Genomic DNA, 27,904 nt, shown 5'->3' with positions numbered 1-27,904 from the left:
CAAAAGGTCCCTCAAATTCCAGTCCCAAATCCTGTTTTGTTTTGTTTTCCCCTGTAGGTAAATCATGTGTGAGTCCTGGAGAACTCCTCTATGGCTCTGTCCTCATACCCATGGGTATCGTGTTTGAGTCAACAATTACATTTTCTTGTAATGAAGGGTGAGTTGGCAGGCGATATCTCCAGGGCACAGGGGTTTTACAGCAGCCTTTCAAGAGAGATCTGAGTAATTGCCACCTACTCTTCAAAATAGATAAGCAAAAAAAAAGAATCACCTACCTGAACTGCTCTCTAAGACTACCTTTCAGGATCATCCACTGGAGAGGATCCCTAGAAAACAAAATGGCGCCTGGGCTACTTCCCCGTCTTCCCTCTTGCAATTTTAAATCTCTAGTGTTACTGACAAGAAGGCAACTTTTGTTTGGCTTTAGATTCTTTAGCCTTTTGTATGAGTCCTTAGTCTATCACTACTATTTGTCATACATGGTTTTCCTTTTTTTTTTTTTTTTTTTTTGCCATTCTTTCAGTGGACAAAGAACTAAGCTTTCCTAAAATGTACGTGTAGCTGGGAGATGATCACTCATCTCTTTGTCTTTAGATATCGACTCATTGGTGCATCATCTGCTACATGTGTTATCTCACACAACAATATTGTAACCTGGAATAGGGACATGCCTGTTTGTGAATGTGAGTAAAATGGTCCCTGTATTGCACCCTATGTAATTCTGCTTATAGCCTTCTAGAGGGAATTGAGGCATCTATGTATCAAAATGAGTACCCAGGAAAGTTATAGTTGGTTTGGGAAGTTCTGGGCACAGAGGTATGGTTTGTTTACATTCTTCTAATCCCTCCTATTCCTACCGCACTTTCCCTTGATGATAAGTTATTTTATAGTGAATAAGGGTTTAAATCTAAAATATGCTATGAGATTACAGACTGCCAAATTTATACCATGCACAATGTAGGTGCCTCCTACAACAGTTTATCTGTATTCTGGGGATAGGATCTACTGACAGGATCATAGCTTTGTGTGTGTTTTTTTTGTTTGTTTTGTTTTTTTGTTTTGTGTGTGTGTGTGTGTGTGTGTGTGTGTGTGTTGTTGTTGTTGTTGTTTTGGGTTGTTTTTTTTAATGTTTCATTAGGGAAGATTCATGTATCTTCCTACCCTGCTCCTCCTATTTATAACCATCTTTGAGATAAGGATACACAATTTCAAAAAAAAAATGGGTTAATTGTAGGTTGAATTAGAGTTCATTTTGCAAGACTGAAGACAAAATTCCTAGAAGATATAACATTAAAATGTCTTCTTTCTTTTCCCACCTAACCCCAAAAAGCTATTCCTTGTAAGTCACCCCCAGACATCTCCAATGGGGAATTTTATGGCAGCAGTACAGATAACTTTTACTATGGAATGGTGGTGACTTATCGGTGCCATGTTGGACCGAATGGGAAAAAGCTCTATGACCTCGTGGGTGAGAAGTCAATATATTGCACCAGCAAAGACAATCAAGTTGGCATCTGGAGCAGCCCTCCTCCTCAGTGTATTGAGTTAGTCAAATGCCCATTTCCAGAAGTTGAAAATGGAATTATGGAATCTGGATATAGTCGTTCATTTTCCTTAAATGATACTGTGATGTTTAAGTGTAAGCCTGGCTTTACCATGAAAGGCAGCAACAAGGCTTGGTGCCGACCAAACAATAAATGGGATCCTCCACTGCCAAGTTGCTTCAAGGGTGAGTTGGGCTGAAAATTCGGTGATCTATAAGTGAAATGCGACCTTTGATTGAATAGATAGCACAGTGGCTATGAGAAAAGGAAGAGAAAGATAGTAGAGGTGGTTGGGTATCCTTGTTAAAGAATTTGAAAGTAAACTTTGAAAGTAACATCTTAATGTTGAAGAGGTAGGAAATTTACCATATTTTGGAACAGTGTAGGGGAATTTAGACATTTAAAGAAAAAAGAAAGCAGATAGAGCAGAGCCAAGGATCAGAGATTTTTCTAAAACATATGATTAAATTTTATTTAAATTGGGATAAATAAATTCCCAATCTTATTGGCCATGAGGTTGGGAGAAGTGTCGGTATTTGATTCAAAAGACTGTAGACATTATATATTCTCATATTGAATAACGTAGCCTTTATGAGGTTAGAATTAAGATTGAGTCTCTTCCCTCATTCTTCCTTTCTCCCCTACTCTTTCTGAGAAATGTGTAACTTACCAAAAAAAAAGGACAACATTTGGAGCCCCTCTTACACAACTCAGAAACTTCATCAACTTGGATTGGGGAGCAGGAAAATTGAGGTCAATTTTGGTAGTGATTATGTACTACCAAAGTTTGAATCCCTTGACTACAATATTAGTGAGAGGATAACCAGGTCATTTTAGTTAAATGAAGTGGAAAATGATGAGTGGATGTAACGTTTCCTGGTACAAATCCAAAGAGACAAAGCAGGTGGTTGTATACTTCATCATGTCTAAAGAGAGTAATGCATGTTAACCCCCTCCATCTCACCAAAGGAGTCTCTGCTTCACATTGGGGAGAGTTGACAGGACCATCTTCATCCCATCCCTACCAACAACAAGTTGGCTTAGGTTGTAGAGAAGAAAGTTCTTATTTCAGAAATAAAACCCCTCTGGTCCTGCTCTTTTCTCAGGGTGTCTACCACCTCCACATATCCACCATGGTAATTATAACGAAATGGATAACGAATTCTTTGCAATTGGACAGAAAGTGTCCTACAACTGTGAGCCTGGCTACACTCTCATTGGAGCTAACCCTATACAGTGTGCATCCTTGGGAACCTGGAGCCATACAGCCCCCAATTGTGAAGGTGCCTAAAGCTCTATTCCATCTTAAGGGAACTCAACTGTTAACTGACTTTTCGTGTGCTAGCCTTGTTTCTTTTTTTTCCCCCTAGCGAAATCATGTGATGCCATCCCAAACCAACTTCTCAATGGCCAGGTGGTGGCTCCTCCTAATCTCCAGCTTGGGGCAAAGGTTTCTTTTGTTTGTGATGAGGGGTGAGTGTGAGGTGACAGGGCCTGAACTGAGACCATGACTCGTAGCTAAGCATTGCAAAGTGTAATTTGTAACGACAGTTACTGGTTTGTTTGTTTTTCCCCTGTCTTAGCCTTTCCCTCTTTCCCTTTTATGACTAAGAATTCTCATTCTCTTATTAACCAAACCTTACTGGTTTTCTTCAAGTGTATATATTGTGCATGGCCAGCCCAAACTGGGAATTACCCACTTATCAATTGAAAAAGCAAAGTTTGGGGTCACAATTTAAGGACCCTCTTTTGGAGATGAATCGATAATAGGGGTTTAGTAAGTGGGGCTCTTTGGGTGAACTTAGGGAACAAGGTCTTTGATGTCTTCTTTACTTTGAACCTGAGGTTGTTTTCATTCTACATGGTCAAGAGAATCTTGACATTTGGATACGAAAGGGAAAAGGGATAACTTTTTTTTTAAATATGTAATCATTAGGATATTTTTCTCTGTGTTTTCACCTGGTCTGAAGTCTTCACCTGGTCTGATTCACAAACAATGTTGGACTTTTTCTTTAACCCTTAAATGCTGAAAATAATAGAGCTAATTTATACCACTTACGCGAGAGAAGTGATTAAGTCCATGCAACTGAGAACTGGTTTGTTCTGATGATGGTTTGCTGCCCCTTATTGTTTAAGGTACCGTTTAAATGGCAAATCTTCTAGTCAGTGTGTCTCTGAAGGAATGAGAGTACTCTGGAATAATAAGTTTCCTGTCTGTGAACGTGAGTAGAAGCAAAAATAAGTATGAATCTTGCCTCTTGAATGTTGGTGTGTTCTCATGCATTTATCAGTTATAACATCCATATGTATACTTTGAACATGTACATGCCACTCTTCGGTATGTACTACCATGCAGACCAAAACTGAATTTATTCAGTTGACTTCATATTGTTTTGAGTCTTGTATTTATATTAAGGTAAAGGCTCTTATTCCACTGGAACTGAGCAGCACTGCTGTGCTGAAATGATGTGGTGTGTGTTCTTATCCCAGTTCCTCTACTGATGAGCAGCTCTTGGAGCTAAATGGAAATCAACCAGCAGTTCTGGAGGTTGACACATTTCCATTTGTTCTGAGACTCACTCAGGAAAGGTGTGCATATACCAACACAGCTATAAATAATGAACAATATGACAAGTATCTTAAGGATATGAGATCATTATTCCAAACTCTTGATCACTTCCTGTGGCTTTTTCAAAGGGATTCAGCATCAAAGGATGAGGAATGACTGTAGTGAGGCTGCAGTCCCTTTAGTAGAGGGGAAGAATGAACTTCCACCACTTGTAGCCCCCACTGTGTGTTTGAAATAGGCATCCGAGAATTGGTACGTTTCAGGTATTGTTCTTGTTCCTTTCAGGTACTTGCATCTCTCTGACTTTTCATTTCAACCTTATGAGGTAGCTTAATTTATACAGTAGACTAGGAAACTGAGGCTTAGAGAGTGTAAGACTTGCCTAAGGTCACTCAGCTATTCAATAAGAGTAGGAATTTGAAACCAGGTCTGAGTCTATATTTCATTAGTCCATGGTACCTCCCACATGTTATTAGCATGTTATTAACATATTATTTTCACAGCTGTTTACCTTTAGTTTTATTAAAATTGATTAGACTCAGAATTATTTAATAAATTCTCTTTCATTGTTATTGTTTGGTCAAGATGGTACTTTTAAGTCCTATATTGATTTGTTTGCTGAGCAGCAAAAGAAAGGTAAGAATTTAGGAGCTTGGGGATAAGTAGGGACTCTGAGTCCCTAAGAAATAAATTATACAGATTTCTAGGTGTGTTTCTGATAAGGTGACATAAACTATATTTGGAGCTCTAATCTACATCTGAATCTTTTTCTTGTCATAATCAATATTAACACATTTTTGTATTTTTCAGGGATTTCTTGTGACCCTCCTCCTCCTATCCAAAATGGTCGGAATAGTTATACTTATGGCTCCATACCTCTTAACACTTTGGTGAGGTACAGTTGTGCCTATAACTACCGCATCATTGGAGAAAAGAATCTTTTTTGTATAAGTAAAGACCAAGTGAAAGGAATCTGGGATAAAGCTGCTCCTACATGTGAATATCTCAACAGAAGAGCTACTTGCTCTGAGCCCAGAGTGGCAGGGGGACACAAAGATAAAATATCTAGACCACCATACAGACATGGTGATTCTGTGACCTTTACCTGTAATGCCAACTTCACCATGAAAGGAAACAAGACCGTTTGGTGCCAAGCAAATAGCAGGTGGGGGCCGACGCCACTACCAACCTGTGAGAGTGGTGAGTAAGAGAGAAAATCAACCTCAAGGGAGGGTGGATCCTTGCATTTCTCTGCAGATAACGTTTTGTTTCATTCTGAATAAAGAACAGTGTCGATGTGTAAAGGGTAGGGGTGAAGGGGGAAGCATAGCAAAGGGTGAAAATTATTGTTCACTTTTTATTTTTTGTTACCAAGGATATGGATGTTCATTTAACAAAGATAAATAGAACAGAAATTTTTAAAATATGAGAAAAAGTAATTGAACTGAATGAGTCTCACAAGATTGAGGGTGAGACTTTGATGGTGCCGTGTGAATTGTATGGTTTTAAACTATATATGTGAGTTAATGTTAAAATGAGAAGAAATATACCGAATGTTTTAGAACTCACCTGTAAATAGATGTTAATACAGTCTGGCAGAAATGATGCCTGTTCTATGAGACCTCTATAAACACTTTCTGAAGTGATGCACTACTGTGCCAAGTCATCTCTTCAGACATAACATTTCAAATCAAATGACTTTGAAAGTAAGGATTACTATAAGTTCCTCATTTATTTTTTACTTAGGTTTATGTTGTTGCAGAAATCTAAATCTGAATTTTAATCATACAATTACAGGGATTGTCATATTTGACTATTATAATCAAAAGTAGGTATTTATTTTCTTAGTGAAGAACAATATCAATTGATTCTAAATCAATAATAAAGCTGAAAAATTATTAGAAAAATATGATTCTATATATTTGTAGATAGATACATAATCTTGGAGGTAAGGAAGATTTGAAGATAGTCACAATATGAGTGACTATAGAAAATAAGCCATTCTAAAGATTTAGGTTGACCTACATGTGTTGACATGGGAAGATAACATAAATAGATTATTAAGCAAAGAAAGGCATAGAATAAGATGTAAGTACACATATAATCACCCAATATGTATGAATATAAGTAACACATGTGGGATCCTATAAAACTATAGTACTAATATCTAGCAGGATAACCCCCTAATAATATGCAACTTTTGGACTAGAGAGTAGGATGAGAGTATTTGTGAAAATGGACTATTTTTTGGTAAATTAAAAATTTCACAAAATCATAAAGAGTAACTAAAAATGGAAAATAATGAGCTCTATGGTGTATAAAATGGATATTACATCACACTTGTTTTAAAGATTGAGTTGAAATTTATGATGACTCGTTACCACAGATAATGTGTCATTTAGTTGGATGAATGTACTATGTCAAAATCTCGATTGTGAAGGATGTGTCATCTGATGGCCTTTTCTTCTAATGTGTGTGTGTAAAGATTTCCCCCTGGAGTGTCCACCACTTCCCATGATCCCCAATGGACATCACACAGCAGAGAATGTTGGCCTCCTTGTCCCTGGACTGTCTGTGACTTACAGCTGTGAACCTGGCTACTTGCTTGTTGGAGCAAAGACCATCCATTGTTTGTCTTCAGGAGTCTGGAGTGCAGTCACCCCACAATGTGAAGGTACCCCAAATTTACAATCAACTTTCAGAAACTAGGCTGTTCGGTTATTGGCCGTGCGTTGAGCATCTTTGGCTTGTTTCCATAGAGGCACAGTGTGACGCTCCAGGACCATTGCTCAATGGGCAGATAAAGGGGCCTGCAAGTCGTCGGGTTGGCGTGACTGTGACCCTTTCCTGTAATGAAGGGTGAGTGTCGGGAGGACCTAGGAGATTTAACTCACTGGGCTTCTCTGTGCGTGGTATGACCTGTGAAGGCTTCTCTGTGAGGATCTATGGAGAGCCGGGGGTGAGGTTATGAGAAATAATGCTAATAAGGGTTGATGCACACAAATTAAATGAGTTTGTATTGAACTTTAAGTAGAGATTATTGATCCATATCAGCAACTGTCTAATAGTTCTGAATAACCACCCTCTGTTTCCAGATATCGATTACGAGGCCAACCTTCTAGTCAGTGTGTAATTGCTGGACAGAGAGCTTTATGGACCAAGATGCCAATATGTGAAGGTAGGTTATACAAACTGTGGTTTGAACCTAGTTACTTATCTGAGGCTCAACAGGGCACTGCATTCTTTTAACTAAAAGATTTTGATTCAGTTATCACTATACAGAACTTTATAGAGCAAATATCTCTCCTAGACATCTTTAAGGGTTATAACTGAAGCATCCTTCAGTTACCTCTCTATTTTCTGCTTATTCAAGTAAAACAGGCTTCCTAGGATTTTCTTTCTCTAGAAGTAAGTAGACTTGTAAGCCAGGCACATAAATGAGCTAGCATATTCAGTAACAGAAATCCAAGGATCAGCAAGATATACTTTTAAAATTATATTGTTACCAGAGGCCTGGTGCACAAATTTGTGCATGGGTGGGGTCCCTCGGCCTGGCTGGCAATCAGGGCCAATCGGGGCCATCTTGCCCAGATCCAATCAGGGCCTGCTGGCCAGGGGGAGAAATGGGGGGAGGGACCGCAGGAGGTTGGCCAGCCATGGGGAGGTTGGCTGTGGGAGCACACTGACCACGAGGGGGCAGTTGAGTCAGCCACCCATCATTCCAGTCATTCTGTTGTTCAGTCATAACGTTCACTTAGGCTTTTATATATAGAGATAGCTGCCTTGATGGTTCATCAGTGATTCAAATATTCTAGGTCCCTGAACCTAGGAGATGAGAATCGCATCAAGCCTGAGGGTTTCTTGTGTGTAGTACAGCTGCAACCTTGTCATTTTTCTCTAATTTCTCTAGAAATCCTTTGTCCACCACCTCTTCCTATTCTCAATGGAAGACATACAGGCAACCCTTCAGTGAACGTTCCATTCGGAAGCACAGTCACTTACACTTGTGACCTAGGCCCCGAGATAGGAGTGGACTTCGTCCTGATTGGGAATAGCACTCTCCGTTGTACCACTGATAGTCAGAAGACTGGGATCTGGAGTGGTCCTGCCCCACGCTGTGAACTTTCTACTCCTGGAATTCATTGTCCACCTCCCCAGATCCTAAGAGGCCAAATATTGTCTGGGAAGAAAGATCAATATTCATATAATGACACTGTGGAATTTGCTTGCTTGTCTGGCTTCACCTTGAAAGGTAGCAAGGGAATAAGGTGTAGTGCCCGAGGCACATGGGAGCCATCTGCACCAGTCTGTGAAAAGGGTGAGTGTTCTAGTACCAAGAAAAGATTCTACTGATTTTGTCTTTTCTAAAAATTATAGGTAGGGATTTTGGGTGTAAACAGGTTATTTTCCAGTTTGTAGTCACTTCAGTTCTTCAATATGTATGGTGCTTATAAATTATGTAGAAAGCTTTTTATTTATTTTATTTTATTTTATTTTATTTTATTTTATTTTATATATTTTATTGATTTTTTACAGAGAGGAAGGGAGAGAGATAGAGAGTTAGAAACATCCATCAGCTGCCTCCTGCACACCCCCTACCGGGGATGTGCCCGCAACCAAGGTACATGCCCTTGACCGGAATCAAACCTGGGACCTTTCAGTCCGCAGGCCGATGCTCTATCCACTGAGCCAAACCGGTTTTGGCATGTAGAAAGCTTTTTAACACTACACCCACTGATTGTTCATTTTGTAGAAGTGTCCTTGGGAAAAATAACATTAGGAACCACTAAGTTGCCCATTTCTTTATGGGAAAAATGTTTGTTTGTGTTAATACTGATTTCTTAAAAGGGAAGTCATCAAAGCCCCCATTCCATGGGCACATTAGAATCTCCCATTGAGAACGTATGAGGTGATTCCTTAAGAAAGGAAGAAATGAGTGGAGGTAAAGCACTGAGTGGAAACAGAACAAAATCTGCAGCAGCTTAAGTGCAAAGAAGAGGAAAAGATCGTGAAACGCTGATCTAAAATTACCCCAAACTGGGCTGTAAGAGACCTTCTGCATCACACAGCTGCCACCAGAGAGGAATTATAGCATTAATGCCCATTTCTTTGGCTGTTTCTCCCTGTTGCTGTTGTTTGTACAATAAAACTTTTTTCTTTCCTGTAGATTGCCAAGCCCCTCCTAATATCCTCAATGGGCAAAAGGAAGATAGACACAGGATCCGCTTTGAGCCTGGAGCATCCATAAAATACAGCTGTGACCCTGGTTATGTGCTGGTGGGCGAAGAATCCATACATTGTACCTCTGAGGGGGTGTGGACACCCACTGTCCCCAAATGCAAAGGTATCAGGACTTGCATGCAGATGTTTTGTAGTTTTGAGATTGTTTGAGTTGATTTCTCATCTTAGTCTCTTTTTCTTAGTGGCGGAGTGTGAACCTATAGGAAAGTTTCTCTATAAAAAACCCCAGGATCGATTGATTAGACCAGCTGTTAAATCTTCTTGCGTTGAAGGGTGAGTGAGTGCTGGCTCAGCCTGAACTGGGTCTGGCTTATCAGTGCATACTGCAAGCTCTGTGTAAGAGTTTACCTCAAAGACCCTTCCCTGGCCCGTGTCCATGGAAGTGCTAACCGTGCTAGTTTTCCATGTATGGGAACTATGCCTGTGCTAAGGGTGATGGAGCTGATGCTGGCTACATTCTGTTCGTATTGCTTCTTGTCCTGGAAGTGGTGAGTCTGCTTTTGAGCCAATAGCTCTTGCTTAGTTTAATGGTCACTAGACGGCAAAATGATGTGACTCTATCTCTAGGACCCGGTTAGGTGAGAGTGCTTATCAGCTGTGTGAAGGCGCCATTCCTTGGTTTATGGAGATTCGTCTTTGTATAGGTGAGTGACACCTATGTATGCCCTGGGAGATTTCTCTTTTAGGCTGTGTTGTTGGAATAAGAATATTAGCCTCTGTTCCAAAGACTGTCAAGTTTTTCTGTCTTTGTACTGTCATCTCTATCCACTTCAAAGCATAGCAACCACTTAATTTAAATGTGTTCAGTCACTGATCCTCTTTTGTAATTTAAGTGTATGAGATGATGAAAGCAGTGAGTATATGAGCCACCATGTTTAATGTCGGGTAAGCTATAGTTTGGGGAGAAAAAGGAGATTGGTGTGGGATCTGATCTCTTATTCTGTATCTATGGCTTCATATGATCTTGGGTGATTTATGCAACTTCTTTGAAATTTTAGCCCCTCATTTATAAATTTAGCTTAAGATTGCAGACTTCAAAGTTATTTTACCTAAATGGTATTATCTCTACTTTTTAAGTGATAAAATTGTGTGTCAGTAAGTAGATACTCAATCAACAATAAATATTCTTGGCTCAACTATCAACCTCTGCACAAGGATGAAACAAACAAAAAAGGCTTAATTCTGTGTCCCTGTGCCTTTTATTCATCTATTGTTTATTTTAAAAATATTTATTGCTTTAATTAATAATTTACTACTGGCCTTTACTCCCTCGCTATATGATATTGATATACATGTTCACTTTTAACAAAGATTTCCATTATAAAAATCTTTGCTATGAAACCTGCTTAAATTGAATTGTGTACACATAAGAGCTTTGATACAACTCATATCATCAAAACTCACCCATATCCTCCAGGAAATGTGATAACAACAGTTTTATAACCAGCTTCCTTTCTCTTCTATGGTGTCTAATACTGAAACAGAATTATATAGTCACTTCTCACCTCTCCAGAAATCACCTGCCCACCACCCCCTGTTATCTACAATGGGACACACACAGGGAGTTCCTCAGAAGACTTTCCATATGGAACCACAGTCACTTATTCATGTAACCCTGGGCCAGAGAAAGGCGTAGAATTCAACCTCATCGGGGAGCGCACCATCCGTTGTACAAGCAATGGTCAGGAGAGGGGCATCTGGAGTGGCCCTGCTCCTCTCTGTAAACTTTCCCTCCCTGCTGTTCAGTGCTCACGTGCCCACATTGAAAATGGGTACCAGCTACCGGGCAAGGAAGCCCCATATGTCTACAACGACAGTGTGACAGTCAAGTGTGATGAAGGATTTACTTTGAAGGGCAGCAGTGAGATTCGTTGCAAAGCCAATAACACCTGGGATCCTGAAATACCCATTTGTGAAAAAGGTAAACAGCCCAATGGGGGAAAACAAGGTATTTACTTATTATTCTCATCTCCCACCCAAAACTACACTCATGGGAAAAGTCAATGGGACACAGATCACTACCCTATTTCTTTTATCTGTAACAATGTTCCATGTGTGTTGTGTATGTTCGTTATGTGAATGGCTCTTGTATCCAGAATATATTCAGGGTAGATACTGAGAGGTCCTGTTTATAGAAGTCTAATTTTTTTCAAACGAGCAGAAAGCATTCAGTAATGAATTAGAGCTTTATGGTCCTTGGCAAAGATGTTTAAGATTGTCTGTTGTCAAATGTTGCGCTCTTAATGTTCTTGAGTATCAATTCTTCTTTTGTTGGTATTTATGTGGGAAGTTTTTTCTTCAGACTGCCAGCCACCTTCTGGGCTGCACCACGGTCGGCATACAGGTGGAAATAGGGTCCTCTTTGTCTCTGGGATGACTGTAGACTACACCTGTGACCCTGGCTACTCGCTTGTGGGAAACAAATCCATTCACTGTATGCCTTCCGGAAATTGGAGTCCTTCTGCCCCGCGGTGTGAAGGTACTTTAGCTCTAGAGTCGCCTTTCCCTTTGATAGCAAGCATGTGTGAGTAACTCCAGCTGTGCTCCTCTAGAAGCGCCATGTCAGCCTGCGGGAGAAGATGTTCAAGAGCTTCCAGCTGATTCGCATGTGGTTCTAGTTAATAGATCCTGTCCGGATGGGTGAGTGTGAGATGATCCATCCAGAGTGGGTCTCCCCTTTGTTTAGTGCGTTGGTTCCACCCTCAGCTTGTCTTGGTGACTCTTGTTGAGGTTCCTCGTTGCCACACTCACAGAGAATATGAGGTTCCAAAAGTCTAAGTAGCATCTCTGACTTGTTAGTTCTTTTTTGGCCTGGAAATAGCTTTGCTGTGAGCAACTCTCATCTAAAGAAGTTTGCTTACTGGGAGGATCAAGGGTTTTAATTCCTCTGTACTGAAGTTCTTACGTAGGAGTTCCTCTGTATTTGTTGTGTGAGGAGGCGAGGTTTCAGAGACGTGATTTTGGGAAAAAGAAATGTATTATAATCTCTCTCTAGGTACCAGCTGACTGGGCATACTTATCAGAAGTGTGAAGATGCTGGGAATGGGGTTTGGTTCCAAAGGATTCCACTCTGTGAAGGTAAGAGAGAAATTAAAGTTTAAGTGAGGTGGTTGGGGGTTAGAGAGGGCAGGCCCCATAAGAAGTAGCTTATACCAGTAACTACTTCCAAAGTTGTCAAGTAGGAACTAAGTATTAACTATCTGCTAATTGTTTAAGATTTTAAAAACATACACAAATATAGCCTATAGTTATAGCTTATTTTTATTTTTTTTGGAATGAGTATTATTCACATAATCAGAAATGTTAATAAAGCTGTTTTGATGAGAATACAATGCAGATTGTAAAGCTAAATAATTGTATGGTTACGTGTCCTACATGCAGTCACATAGTTTTATTTGCATCCGAATGATGACTGTCCGCCTTGGTACACTAGCTGAAGCCGCATTTCCCGAATCTCTTCTGCAGCTATTCACTGCCCACCTCCACTGGTGATTGACAACGGGAGGCACACAGGTGTGATGGCAGAACAGTTTCTTTATGGAATGGAAATCTCTTATGAATGTGACCACGGATTCTCTCTTCTGGGAAAGAGAAACATACGATGCATAAGTGATTCTGAAGGACATGGATCTTGGAGTGGACCTCCCCCACAGTGCTTAAAACCGCCTCCTGTGGCCAACTGCCCTAACCCAGGAATCAAACATGGATACACGCTGAATAAAACTCATTCATCCTATTCCCACAATGACATTGTATATGTTGCCTGCAACCCTGGTTTCATCATGAATGGCAGTGACTTGATTAGGTGCCATACCAATAACAAATGGGTGCCAGGTGTACCAACTTGTATCAGAAAGGGTAAGTTATTTTAAGAAGTTAACTATGGGATGTTGCTTAGAATAAGGAAATGTTTTTTGAATCTGCACTTGCCATTTGAGCTAAAGAAAAGCATGTAAATGCTAAGACAATGATAGTGTTTTTTTAAGATACCAGCCTTATCCTCTCAGTGAATTCTCCCCCCCCCCCCCCCCGGCCCCCCTTCCTTACTAAGTCAGTTGAGCAAAAGTACAGGAAAGGATTATGGTTAACTTCTGAAGTGATGGCTTCTATAAAATTTATTATTTTTCTTAAATTTGAATAATAAAAATTATCATTTTGGGGGGCAAATGTTGGCAGTAATATTGCTTGATAATTTTATATTTAAGGCTATAATACCAGTTAGAGAACTTTGAGTGTTCGGAGACATGAAGCTGGCCTTCAGACCCAGTTAATTGTCTTTCTTGTCATTTTAGTTATCCTTTATTTTAGTTATCATTTAGTTTTACTCTTGTCAGTGACTAGGTGACTATGTACAACAGGGACTGGCAATTAATGACCCAAGAACTGAATTCAACTGACCAGAACTGTTCTCTTTGGCCAACACAGTAGTCTCTCTTTAAGTGAAACCCATATCCAAGCCCAAGATCAATGTTGAACCTGTGATTCAGTGAGGGCCCCCTCTGCTTTCCTGAAAGGCAATGGTTGCTTGAATTGGGCTTTGGCTGTCATTTGTAGAAGGGCGCGTTCTTTCCCTTTAGTCATATCTGGTGGCTTCACTCCCTGGCTACTTGTATGACCCTTAGACTACAACCTTTCTGCTATTTAAAGGGGAAATGAAAGAACACTATTGGCTGATAGAGTACAATTGTGGGCTGCAACCATTGATGTTTCATGATCTTACTTTTGACATTTTTCTTCAGGTCATAGACAACATATGTAGGCGGTGGAAATCTCTGTCCAGTACTGCTGGGTTTGTGTGGAATGGATATTACTAGATACCAATTGGTTGGCTCGTTGCCTGTATTCTTTCTATATGGCTCTCACTCACAGATAGTGTTGGCTATGTGTTCCTCTGTACTAAATTAAAGACCCTTTTTTATTGGTGTTTAAGCCTTCGTAGGATGTCAACCTCCATTTAACATGTCCAATGGGAATCATACTGGTGGCGAGGTAGCTCGATTTTCTCCTGGAATGTCAGTCGTGTACAGCTGTGACGAAGGCTACCTGCTGGTGGGAGAGGCACTCCTCATTTGCACACACGAGGGCACCTGGAGCCAACCTGCCCCTTTTTGTAAAGGTGCATTATCTATCTTTTTTTTTTTAAACTCTGATTTGTCCCAAATAAATATATGCAGTTAAGTACTTTCAGCTTAATGTCACCAAATAAATACCTCAATTAGATAATTTAATTAAATGTATTCCCTTGGATTAATACATGTAGTTTATCTAAATACCACAGAATAAGAAAAACGACTTAGAGTGTAGTCTCTGTTGAGTGATCACTTATGAAGTCACTTAAATATAGAAAATAGAAATGCTTATGTAAATTAAACAACCAAAGTGTAGATTGAAGTTACACTGTGATTGTAGATATTATAAGTATGCATCTGGCAAAATACTAATGAAAAAGCACAATGATTTTTTCAGTGTATTTCCTTTGAGTGATGGTAGGATTATGGGTATATTTTTTATGTTTCATTAAGCATATGGAATATGAGAATTGAGTTAATATGTAATATTTGTTGAGCACTTTTTGCTGTATGTCTGATACTGTGCACTGTATTTTGAGTGCATTGTCATTTAATCTTTTTGAGAATCATATGAAAGTGGGGCCATTATTATTCCTATATTAGAGATGAGGTCTCAGTAGAATGAAGAGATTTATAACTTTCCCAAGGTCACACATTAGGAAGTCCTAGAGTCAGGATTCATATTCAAAATCTCACAGTACTGACCCCTACACTGAAGAGATGAAAGAAGGAAAGAGGAAGTATGTACGTGTCTGAAGAATTGGAGAGTAAGAGTCGATACTGATAAAACAGTAATTTAGAATTTGTACCCATTTAGCCCTAACAAGTCATTAACATTAATCGGCTATTAGTTAGAAACTAAAGCACAAGGAAGGAAAATAATCAGGCTTAAGTTACCTAGAGGTTATTGAAATAGATGGCTGACACTGAAAGACTCTACCTAGGTTATCATTTTGTTATTTCAAGGAGGCTGTATTTACTGAGAATGAACTAAGCTAATGGTTTCATAAGACTTTCCATTAAGAGCAGTATCGACTTCATTGGTAAATTAGATTCCTTTCATTTCAGAGGTAAACTGTAGCTCCCCAGAGTATATGAATGGAATCCAGAAGGGGCTGGTGTCTGGGAAAAAGTATAAGCATGGAGCAGTTGTTAATTTGGAGTGTGAAGAGGGATATACCCTGGAAGGCAGTCCCCAGAGCCAGTGCCTGGAGGATCATGGATGGAACCCTCCCCTGGCTGTTTGCAAATCACAAGGTAAGTACAAGGGACTTAGCTGATACTTGTCTCACTAGCGAGAAGACAGTAAGGGGTATCATACCCTCAATGTTAAGGACTCCTGGATTTTAAATTGACATAGGCCTGTAACCAGTGATACGATGGATAGAATTGAAGTTGGTTGTCTAATCTAGAAGAAGCAAAACTTTTTCGGAGGATGAGGGAAGTAAAGAAAGAAAGTAGAGGAACACTAACTTAAAAGGTGCAAAACTAACATTACATTTTGTAAGAAGTTGCTGCTGCGACTTTCCTTATTGCTATAACTTGATTTATCAGTGCTTAACGATTTGACAGGGGCCTCAAAAAAAATATGTTAACAAACCAGTTATAACACTTAATATTTGCATTCTAACCCAAGAAATCCCTGGTTATACTGAGTATATTGGTTTTTTATTTGGTGAACTACTCCCACTTAATTAAAGTGAAAATATGTTTAAAGTCCAATGAGTTGTTATATAAAAAATGAAGAAAGAGTGGGTAGAGTTAAGGTTCCAATTAATTTTTTAAGTAGAATGCGCGAGATAGGAGTGATAACTTAGAGAGAATGCGAACTTCAGACATTGCCATGTGTCTTTGGACGTCATTGAACCATGCAACTAGACTAATATGTTCATGATTTTGGATTCTCCTTAGGTTCACTCACTCCTCTTGTTGGTGGTAAGTTCTCTTAATTACTTAAAAAATGTTCTAATGATCTTTTTAAAATAAACTTTAAAAAAATTTGAACAGTTTTAGGTCATTATTTTATTTTTAACTTTATATATATATATATATATTTTTAATATATTTTATTGAATTTTTACAGAGAGGAAGAGAGAGGGATAGAGAGTCAGAAACATCGATGAGAGAGAAACATCGATCAGCTGCCTCTTGCACACCCCCTACTGGGGATGTGCCTGCAACCAAGGTACATGCCCTTGACCGGAATCGAACCTGGGACCTTTCAGTCTGCAGGCCGATGCTCTATCCACTGAGCCAAACCGGTTTTAACTTTATATTTTGAAATAATTTCAAACTTAAAGAAAACTTACAAAAATATTGTAATAAAAGCTCCGATATCTAATTTAACTATATTTACCAATTGTTTATATTTTGCTACATTTGCTTTAACCCATTTATATCTCTCTACCTACATATATCCAACACATTACTATTATCATTGCAAAACAATTTGAGACATCAAACCCTTTACACCTAACTACTTTAGAGGGTAATATCTCTGTTAGTTTTCATGAATTTGATCAAGTGATATTTTGTAAAAATTTATATAAAATTTGAGGTCTTGTATCCTGCCTGAGTATTACTAATTTTTTTTTCTTTAACTCATAAGAAATTTATCTTTTTTGGTGTTTATGGAATTTTTAATGTGCCCTTCACATTACAAGCTGTCACTTTTGGATAGGGTTGAATAAATAATTAGAACATCCAGCTATTCTCAGTTTTTAAGTTGAAAGTTTAGTTTACATTAACTCCTAGTCTTTAGCATGATTTGGCATTATAAGAATAGGCTGGCTTATTTTACAGTAGAAAAACTAGTGCACAACTGACAGTCAGATGTTATACAAAATTGTAGGATCCTGGTCTTCTGAGCTTCTAATTTTACCCCAGTGACTGGAATATTACTAATAACACTGAAAGGAATAGAAAAGCCCCACAGAGCTTGCCTGGAATCATGTGGTGAAATTCTTGGTGCTTTAGATTAAATGTGGACTAGATTGAATCAGAAAAACCTTAACCCCAAGTATCATTATTTAGAAATTCAATATTTATATGGCTCAGAAACGATAAGTAGAAAAGTAACATTCCATATTCCCCTCCACTAGGAATAGGCCCCAGAATCACTTCAAAACCATATAGGTCACGTTTTCCTGGCATTTGATGCTTGCTGTTTTATTTTCTAGGTCTTTCTGTGGGTTTGCTATTTCTTCTCTTCTTGACTGCTGTCACCTTATACCTGCTACCAAAACACAGAAAACGGTAAGTTCAATGCATGCTGGACCAAAATTCACTAAAGGTTTAAGCTTCAACTAAATATGGAAGGACAAGTTACCTGAAAGAATATAGCAATGTGAAAACTGGAATGTGGCATTTTATGCAACATATGGGAAGCCCTATCTGGCAGATCTTAAATTATATCGGACGCATGTTTAAATGATATGTATTCAAATCACTCATTATAAAAATTCTAGAAAACAGAATGACAAAAATCCTAGTGGAAACAAATGCAGGTATTTTGGTATAGTCCATCTGATCTTTTTCTTACATTCTTTTTTCTTTTCAAATTGAAATTTTGACATTATAATCTCCTGCCTTAATTTTTTTTTCGTTTGGCGTATGTACATATTTTTGTGTCTTGAAATCATGCTTTCTTTTTAATTATATAATAGATTATTGTTCTGTTTCATGTATTTCTGTATTGTAGTAATTTTAGGTTGCTTCCGCATTTATCTTGATAATAAAGATATGATGAACACCTTTAATAAACCTTTTCATATACATGTACTTATTTCCAGAGCATAGATTTCTAGAATTTCTAGGGATACGTGTATGATGTTTTAAGATGCATAATAAATATTGCCAAATGACTTTCCAGAAAGTTTGTCCTAACTTGATCAAATATCAAATTATTAATATATTTGCATATTTTGTGTTTCTGGACTCCTTTTCCTGCTTCATTGATCTACTTTATCAAAATCACTTTGTATTTAAAAAGTATGGCATTCTACTCTTATAATATTTGGTAGGGCAGGAATCCCCTCGCCATAACTTTTTTTTTTTTAAGGATTTTCCCCCTCTATTCTCTTCTGTTTGTTCTTTCAGGTGATTTTAGATCATTTGTCATTTTCTAAAAACAGACATGTTGTGGTCGCATTTAAGTCTATAGATTAATTTGTGAGAAATTGGCAGCTTTTCTGTAAAGTCCTATAATGAAGAAGCCAGTTTCATGTTTTTTAAACCAGTGTTTCCTAAACTAATTGGACTACACAACTCTTTTTTTTTTCTTCTCTCACATAATGCGTTTAACAACTCTTGGAACTAATGTTCCACTTAACAGACATTTGAGGAATCTAAGAAGGTGGTCAGGAGCTAGATCATCAAAAGCCTTCAGGCCATAACGAGGAGTTAGAGTTTATCCTATAGGAACTGAAGCAAGAGAAAAGTGTCTTCAGATTCGCATTTTTTAAAGAAGGGGCAGGGTTGGGCCATCAGCCGAAGCAGCAGTGGCAGGGATCCAGAGGTGGAACAGATGCAGGACGCATCTTCACTGTGGAGAACCTAGATTTCCAGGGTTGAGTGTCCTGTGGGAAGGAGGGACAAGAGGGCACAGAGAATGAGCCAAGTGGCGGTCATTTGATGGTCCCAGCGTTTCACCAAAAGAGGAAAAGGGCAGGTTTGGGGGGGAAGATGAGTTCAGTGCTGACCTTGCCAGTGTGTGGCCCTTGTGATGTAGGACTGGAGAGAGGGGCCCGAATTCAGACAGGTGACGTTTAAATCACAATGGAAGCCTTGGCACCAAAATAAACTTAAAAGGTAAAAATGGGGCTGACGACCAATCCCAGAAGGACAGTATGCTTAAAAGACAAGAGGGGAAGCAACAGTCAGAAGTAGGAGGAAAGCCAGGAGACAATTGTTGCACAGAATTCAAGGAAGAAAAAGGTCTCAAAAAATAAATAAATAAATAAATAGAGATGTCATTTGCATGGCTTCCTCGCAGGAAGTTAGAAGATAATTTTAGCCAAGAGTAATAACAAATTTAAATAAGTAGAGAATGTGGTCTCTATCTCTTTCCTTCATGCTCCTTCCTAAATTTGCTATCAGGACATAGCATGTGTAGAAGAATATGCAACCTTTGGGAATGCTACAACCTGAAATAATTATGTTCATGACTAGAGACCCAATGCACAAAATTTGTGCAAGGGCCTTGGCCCGGCCCCCATCCACCGCCGCTGCAGCCAGGGGCCTCTGCCAAGGCCCCCGCCCACTGTGGCTTTGTCTGGAAGGAAGGACATCCGGAAGGACGTCTGGTCTATTTAGCATATTATGATTTTATTATTATAGGTTATTATGAAGTTTATTAACATGATTATATTACATACTATTATTTAAGTGCCTCAATTGATATGAACCAAATGTTTATATTAAACCAAATTCCTAAGCATCACCTTCTTGTTTTATTTCCATTTTCTAATCAAATTCAATTTATTTTTTTATAGTTGATACAGACCTTTCATCTGCCTTAAGTACTTTTTGCAAATGAGATGGGTAATCACTTTAAAATGGATGTCTTGTAACAAAATTAAATATTTATAAAAGCCATCTAAACATTTGAAGGAGAAACTATTCTATTCTTTTTTGGGCATCTAAGATATTTTTATAAAATCTAAATGTTAAATTGACCTAAAATTACCATTTTATAACATTCTTAATGTATCTTCCTATAATCCGACCTCTTAAATACCGTAGTTAGGGGCATGCTGTAAATATCCCTAGAAGTAATCTTTCTTTCCCAGCAATTTTGTAATACTTTATTTCAGAGTTCTACATGGTAGAATAATGGCATTTTCTTGTCCTTTCCTAATTTCAGCAAAGTGGTTTTAGAAGCACAGCAAAGTATATGTGCTTTCAAAGAGGAAAAATAAAAATATCCACTTAAAATCATTTAAAGCTTTCATTGGTATGTGACTATGTATTAAACATCAAATATAAAATTTTCCTTTTAAGTTAGATTTGAAGATTATGTCCCCAAAAGGCAAATCTATGATGATGTCCTAAAAAAAAATAGCTTTGATTTTTTTTTTTTCAAATGGGGGGTCATAGTTATTGGTCATTGAGAGTCCTGGATCTAAAGTAAAGCTGTGTAACGTCAACTTTTGACCAGGGCACTTGGCAACCTAGTAAGTCGTTTATTTTTATGGGCCTTTCCAAAATTGAGGATTATAGTGGTTATTTCATAGGTTGCTTAGGACAGTAAAATAGTATCATCCATGCCCTAGCTGGTTTGGCTCAGTGGATAGAGCGTTGGCCTGTGGACTCAAGGGTCCTGGGTTTGATTCTGGTCAAGGGCACATGCCTGGGTTGCGGGCTCGGTCCCCAGTAGGGGGCGTGCAGGAGGCAGCCAATCAATGATTTCCTCTCATCATTGATGTTTCCATCTCTCTCTTCCTCTCCCTTCCTCTCTGAAATCAATATATATATATTTTTTTAAAAAAATATATTTTATTGATTTTTTACAGAGAGGAAGGGAGAGGGATAGAGAGTTAGAAACATCGATGAGAGAGAAACATCAATCAGCTGCCTCCTGCACACCTCTCACTGGGGATGTGCCCGCAACCAAGGTACATGCCCTTGACTGGAACTGAACCTGGGACCTTTCAGTCCGAAGGCCAACGCTCTATCCACTGAGCCAAACCAGCCAGGGCAATAAAAATATATTTTAAAAATAGTATCATCCATGAAAAGTACTTATCTTGTGTTGTGAATTATGGAAAGAAAACAACTGTTACATCTTTATAGTAATCATGGCCAATGAGTAAAGATTTTACTTTTTTCTTCCTCCTTCCATTTAGCAATTATTATACAAATAAAAGTCCTACAGAAGGAGATCTTCACTTAGAAACACGAGAAGTATATTCTATTGATCCATACAACCAAGCAAGCTAACCAGAAAATAAACAGGTATTTAATTAAATTAAAATGTTTATTAATTTCTATGTCAAAATGTTATTCAAATTCTACTTATCAATAAGTACAGTGCTAAGTACTAATTCTATTGCAGTTTTAAAATCTTGCATAGAAATTAACATGATTAGATCATGTTGCCAATTAATATTCCTGTTATTTTTATTCATCTATCTATTCAAAAAATACTTAAATAGCAAAGTGATTAAGAATACTATAAATAAGAAGTATTATGAACACAAATAAAGCAAGAAAAGGGGATAGAGAGGACAGGGTAGTCGGAAGGGAAGATTTCACTAAGAAAATGGCATTTGAGCAAAGATTGGAGTGAAGTAAGGAGCCAGCCATGTGGGGGAAGCACATTGCAGGAAGAAAGGACAGTAAGTGCAAAGATCATAAGGTGTTGTGTGCACGCAGTGGCCAGTGTGGCTTACTATGGACTGACCAAGGGAGAAAGTGGCAGAGATGAAATCAGAGAGGGAAGAGGAGGAGGGGGAGGACGATCCATCATGTAGAGTATGCTAGGTCATTGATTGAACTTGGTGTTTATTCTAAGCTGGGAACCGTTGGAATGGTTAAGTGGAAAAGCTAATGGTCACCTTAATTGCTATGTTAAGAACAGAGTGTAAGAAGCCAAGGGCGGAAAATGGGGAATCACTGAGGACTCTATCACAATTATCCAGGCTTAAGCTGTGAGTGGCTACCACCAAGCTGGTGGGAAGAGGTCGGGTCCTGCATACGTTTTTAGCACAGTGATCGGAGGATTTGCTGACAGTTTTAAATTAGGTTTGGGTCATTAATTGACAAGGGTAGAATTCAAGGTAAAATCTTACTTCAAACAGCTTTATCCTACATAATCTATAAAATAAAGATACCACCTCTGATCTCTTGGAACTTTTATAGTAAAATAAAATATAAGGTACACATAAGATTATATACCATAAGCAAGACACAGAAAAACTTCTGTGGCAGTGGGGCAAGAAACGTTTATTTGCTGCTGGTGAGTCAGAAGAATGTTGTTGAGGAGAACAGGGGAGGCCATGCCAGAGTGACCTCTAAATCCAAACCTGTGGGGATCCAAAGTAAAGCTATTACATCAGTATTTGTTCAATGAATGTGTGAATGAATGAGGATGAGACTATGGCTTGATGCTTTATTGGTTCTAGCACTTATAATTGGTCTATACAGAGAATGTTAACATTCCCATTATTTAAACTTCGATTCGTACCAATGCTCTTCATGCTGCCTCCTCACCAGGAGTTCTTATTTCAGTGTGCCTTCTTGCTTGGAATGCAGCTGGACACGGGTTGGAAAGAAACCACTTGAATATCAGCAAGCCTCTTTGTACGGGCGCCACCTCACTAAAATGATTTCTTAAGCTGTAGCTTCCTATTTGCACTTATTCTCAAGCAGCACAAGGAACACTTGCTTGATGAGAAAGATGGGAGCCCAGTTTCACTGCCAGCTGCTCTTCAAGGACTTTCTGAAGCCTCACCTGGGATGTGCCTGGAGCCAGGCTTTGTCTATAAGCAATTACATAGCTCTGAGGAGTCACCTTTTCTAGGAAGGCACTAAAGTGAACTGTTTTTATATGCAGACTCTTCTTTTTTGTTTAATATTCAGCATACTTGGTTACCACATACTTTTGGTTATAGTGTGGTTTTAATTAAGCAAAGTATGAAGCATTTTCTGTGGTTACGGTTCGCATAACTTTGTTGGGAAGTCCAATTTTACTGTAATAGTAGTTTTTTCCTCAGATATGATTAAATATTTCACTTCTTTTTTCACTTAGCTTGAATTTTTCTCACAATATATTGCCTTTGGTTACTGGTTTTTTTGGCAGAATTTATTGGTTTATTTGCCTTTCCTCAATCACTCAGTAATTCTAATTTGCACAATTTTTTTTTTTTTTTAAGTAAAGAGAGTCAAGTTTTAATTGTAACGTTTGGGTGTACAATTTACACTTTGGGTGTTTCATTGGCAGTTTTGTCAGAAGCTCTGGTTGCTTATAAAATGTCATTTAATAATATGTACATTTGTTATTAGAATAAATTTTATCTTTCAGAAATGTGCCTTATGTGATATTTTTCTGGATTCAATGAACTCCTGAATACAGACATAATCAGGGTTTTAGAGTTTGTGATTTAACATTTATGCATTCTAGATACCACCACCTTGTTGTTGTTTTTTTGGCCAAAGTCTTAAATCACAAACTTAATTCCCTCATTCTCAAGAATTTCTCTTACATTTGTCCAACTATCAGCTTCCCCCAGCGCATCACCACCCTCTTCTCTCTGGCCACTCTCTAAATCCAGCTGTTGATTTTCTCTGTTCCAGCATTTAATCTATTGAGAAAATAAAACCCTGCTCACTGGCTACCAAAAATTACTCTCCCCATCTCCTCTCAGACTATATATGCTGTTTGGCATGTTTTTTTAAATTGTGATAAAAAGTATATAACATAAAATTTTTCATCGGAACCCCCTTTTTTTTAAGTGTACAGTTCAGAAGTGTTAAGTATGTTTACATCGTTGTACAATAGATCTCTAGAACTTTTCTTTGCTATAAAAATTAAATGCGAGGAAACCAAGATGGCGGCATAAGGTAAATACGTAATTGTTCCCTACCACAATAATTTTGAAACTACAACTGGAAAACAGAGCGCACACCGTCCAGAACCACCGGAAAGCTGGCAGAGTGGAAAACCTACAACTAGAGAAAAAAAGAGAGGGGGACACTGAGCCTCAGGAGCTGTGGAGGTGCAGAGATCCGTGTGCGCGGAAAGGGAGGGCAGCAGACGCTGCGTGGCTAGCTTTCTTGTTTGGTAGAAAAACAAAACCTCCCGACTGCACTGAAATCCAGCTGTGGTCGGGGAGAAACTGGTCTGTTTGGCAGCAGGCGAGGCTCAAAAGCTGCCTTCTCCCAGAGGCGCGCAGCCATTGATTAGGGCACGGAGAAACCGGCCCTCTTAGGGCGGTGCGGATGGAAACCAAGTTTGCGCCATTCTGAGACTCTGCACTATCCAAGCTGAGCACAGAAGCTCTCCCAGCGGAGACGCTGCTGATCCTCACAGCCAACTGGCTTGGAGATCAATTCCCACCAGTGATACCAACAATCCCAACCACTCTGAACTCCAGTTTCTGGGGCCACGCGGGGGACCCAGATGCCTACAGGACTCTCGGCCATCGGTCGGAGAGTGAGAGTGACTTTTCTGTCGGTGTGGACGACACCAGATTTCAACCACTCTCATAAGGGACACAGTCAAGAGGCAGACTCAGTGAGCACCAAAGCCCTACTGTGTCTCCAGCACAGCAATTCTTCCGTTATAGACACAGCAGGCCCTCACAACCAATTGGCCTGGAGGTCAATTCCTCCCAGTGTACCAACAGCAATCAGGGCTTTTAACTACACCAAGACTTTCCACTCAGCCCGCAAAGGGGAGTACCAAGAGCGACCACCTAGGGTGATTGAGGAAGCTGAGCTACCGGCCCCTATAGGTCACCGACCACACAAAGCCACTCCATCAACACAGGGAGGCAGCCAAAATGTGGAGACATCGAAGTATGTCACAAGTAGGAGAGATAGATGAAAGCAAACTAATGGACGACACAGTGTTCAGAACCATATTTATAAGGTTACTCAAGAATCTTCTAAAAACTGCTGAGAAACTTGAAGAGACCTTTAAGGACCCAAAGGAGAATACCAAAAAAATGGAAAAGGACCAGTCAAAAATTATGCATACACTGTCTGAAATAAAGAATATACAGAGTAGACCACCGCACCCGAAGAGTCAAACCAAAGATCTGGAATATGAGGAAGAAAAAAAACACCCAACCAGAGAGGTGGAAAGAAAGAAGAATCCAAAAGTGTGAGGATAGCATAAGGAGCCTCCGGGATGGCTTTAAGCGTACCAATATCCGAATTTTTGGGGTGCAGGAAGAGAGAGAGCAAGATACTGAAAACCTATTTGAAGAAATAATGACAGAAAACTTCCCCCACCTGGTGAAAGAAATAGACTTACAAGTTCAGGAAGTGCACAGAACCCCAAACAAGAGGAATCCAAAGAGGACCACACCAAGACACATCATAATTAAAATGCCAAGGGCAAAAGACAAAGAGAGAATCTTACAAGCAGCAAGAGAAAAACAGTTAGTTACCTACAAGGGAGCACCCATACGACTGTCAGCTGATTTCTCAACAGAAACTATGCAGGCCAGATGGGAATGGCAAGAAATATTCAAAGTGATGAATAGCAAGCACCTACAACCAAGATTACCCAGCAAAGTTATCATTCAGAATTGAAGGGCAGATAAAGAGCTTCACAGATAAGAAAAAGCTAAAGGAGTTCATCACCACCAAACCAGTATTATATGAAATGCTGAAAGGTATTCTTTAAAAAGAGGAAAAAGAAGAAAAAAGTAAAGATAAAAATTATGAACAACAAATACATATCAACAAGTGATTCTAAAAATCAAGTGAATTAAAAATCTGAGGAACAGAATAAACTGGTGAACATAATAGAATCAGAGGCATAGAATGGGAGTGGATTGATAATTCTCAGGGGGAAAGGGGTGTCTGTGTGGGGGGTATGGGAAGAGACTGGACAAAAATCATACACCTATGGATAAGGACAACGGGGGGGAGGGAACCGGGTAAGGGGGAGATATGGGGGGAAAAAAGGAGAAACAATTGTAATAATCTGAACAATAAATATTTATTAAAAATAAAAAAATGCTATTCCCTTTCAACAAAAACTCTACATTCCCCCTTTCCTCCAGTCCCTGGCAACCACCATTTACTTTTTGTTACTGTGAATGTAACTAATTTAGGTACTTCAAATAGGGGGAACCATACAGTATTTTCCTTTTGTGACACATGTATTTTACTTAGCATGTTGTCCTCAAGGTTCATCCCTGTTGTAACATGTGCCAGAATGTACTTTCTTTTTCAGGCTAGATATATCATTGCATGTGTATACATTTTGTTTATCCATTTATTTCTCAATGAACATTTGGCTTGTTGTCACCTCGTGGCTGGTGGAAATAACACTGCCTAGAACACAGGTGTGCAGCAAATACCTCCTGAAGACATTGCTTTCAATTCGGTTGGATATATACCCAGAAGTAAGATGTTGTTCAACATATATTATTCATTCAGAGTGCCATTTTCATTTCTCCACATTATCTGTTCATGCACTTCAGACCATCTACTCTCTTCTACCATCATCTCTATTTTCCATCTTTCACTGAGCAGATGAAAACATCACAGGGTATCTCTCTCAAGTTCCTCTCCCTCCACCTCTAAGCTTATCTATATCCATCCATTCCACTGACCACTTTCACAGACTGCACTGTTCTCCCTGCTCCCTGTTTCTTCCAGGACATGGCTCCATCAGTTATACCCTCTGTCATCGCTGGCTCCTTTCCACCTGCCAACCTGATCCAGCTAGTACCATTCATCTCCAAGTCACAGAAATCTTATCTCACACTGGATTAGACAAAAATTTTATTGCATCACATGACAGAAAAGATCGCGGGTACTGCTGGCTTCAGTCTAAACAGGAAAACATTCAAATCACATCCTCAGGAATCTATTCCACCCCCTGGTTCTGCTTTTCCATGCTGGCCTCATTCTGTGGTCGACACTCCCTAAAAACTGGAAAAGTATTTGCTGACAAGGCCAAACACACACCTTGTCAGCCTAGCATTCCAGCACAGAGAGCTTCTCTCTAATAACTCCTTCAGAAGTCCCTTCATTAGCTCTAATATGTCAAAAAAAAAATGTCACATGCCTCCAACTGAACCACTTACTAGGGCCAGGGCAATGAACTAGCAGATGGCAAGGCCTGAGCTGCCTGCCCATATTTGGAGCTGGGGTAGGATTGATGTACCCTTCTCTTTACCACTGCTGCATCTAAGAAAATAGTTAACCATAGCTCCCTCAATCATTTCACTCATTCATTCAACAAATGATTATGTACATTCTTTGGTGTGCTAAGGAATGTTCTGGTCAGAAAGTATTCCAAGCAAAAGGACCATTAGAAGGAAAACAAAGGACTATGCCTGCTGTTTTAGAGAAATGACATATCTGCATGCTTAAGGTAAACTCTATTAGAAAGGGGGAAACAGTGGTACCGAAGAGAGAGGAGAATTCCTGGAGTGATGTTTTTGAAAAAGTGAGAGCAGATGATCTATACTGCTATAGAGGTGAGCCTTAGGTAACGGTGTGAACAGTATAACCATGCTAATAGGAGAGAAGGAAGCTATATAGGCCAGATACAGGCCCTGGGGGGAAGTGATGAGAGAAATTTGTGGAAATTCTCTTGGATTGCTTCTATTTTTCTCTGAAGAAAAGCAGCAAAGGTATAAACAGAGATTAAGAATGATGTAGGAGATGTCTGCATTCAATGTCAATATAAAAAATATGAAACAGCCATTTAGGAGAAGGATAGAGTAAATGGACTAGGCAAATACAGTAGGGATTCCTAGCAGCCTCACAGTGGTCCATTTGAAAGGAGCCATCTT

At 39.1% G+C, this 27,904-nt stretch overlaps 1 protein-coding gene across 4 annotated transcripts; it reads left to right on the top strand.

Annotated features, from left to right (window-relative positions):
- The first annotated feature begins 63 nt into the window (after positions 1 to 63).
- Positions 64 to 23,270, top strand: CR2 (complement C3d receptor 2). 4 transcript variants are annotated; one of them, XM_079761138.1, is made up of 25 exons: positions 64 to 157; positions 595 to 683; positions 1,331 to 1,729; positions 2,651 to 2,827; positions 2,915 to 3,017; positions 3,681 to 3,766; positions 4,924 to 5,313; positions 6,599 to 6,787; positions 6,873 to 6,972; positions 7,209 to 7,291; positions 8,024 to 8,431; positions 9,281 to 9,457; positions 9,537 to 9,627; positions 9,922 to 9,998; positions 10,868 to 11,275; positions 11,657 to 11,833; positions 11,907 to 11,994; positions 12,350 to 12,432; positions 12,820 to 13,212; positions 14,285 to 14,470; positions 15,492 to 15,680; positions 16,335 to 16,358; positions 17,603 to 17,678; positions 21,269 to 21,377; positions 22,653 to 23,270. In XM_079761138.1, exons 1-24 carry the CDS (start codon positions 111 to 113, stop codon positions 21,360 to 21,362), a joined length of 4,134 nt encoding a protein of 1,377 aa, XP_079617264.1. In that variant the 5' UTR covers positions 64 to 110; the 3' UTR covers positions 21,363 to 21,377; positions 22,653 to 23,270. The 4 variants fall into 4 exon arrangements, with proteins under 4 accessions (XP_079617264.1, XP_079617265.1, XP_079617266.1 ...); XM_079761139.1 differs by having other exon boundaries at positions 22,638 to 23,270; XM_079761140.1 differs by lacking the exon at positions 11,657 to 11,833.
- The last annotated feature ends 4,634 nt before the right edge of the window (positions 23,271 to 27,904 follow it).

The sequence above is a fragment of the Cnephaeus nilssonii genome (assembly GCF_951640355.1).
Source record: "Cnephaeus nilssonii genome assembly, chromosome: 21".
Lineage (NCBI taxonomy): Eukaryota > Metazoa > Chordata > Mammalia > Chiroptera > Vespertilionidae > Cnephaeus > Cnephaeus nilssonii.
The sequence above is the reverse complement of the archived record's forward strand: the minus strand, read 5'-3'. Positions and strand labels throughout refer to the sequence as shown.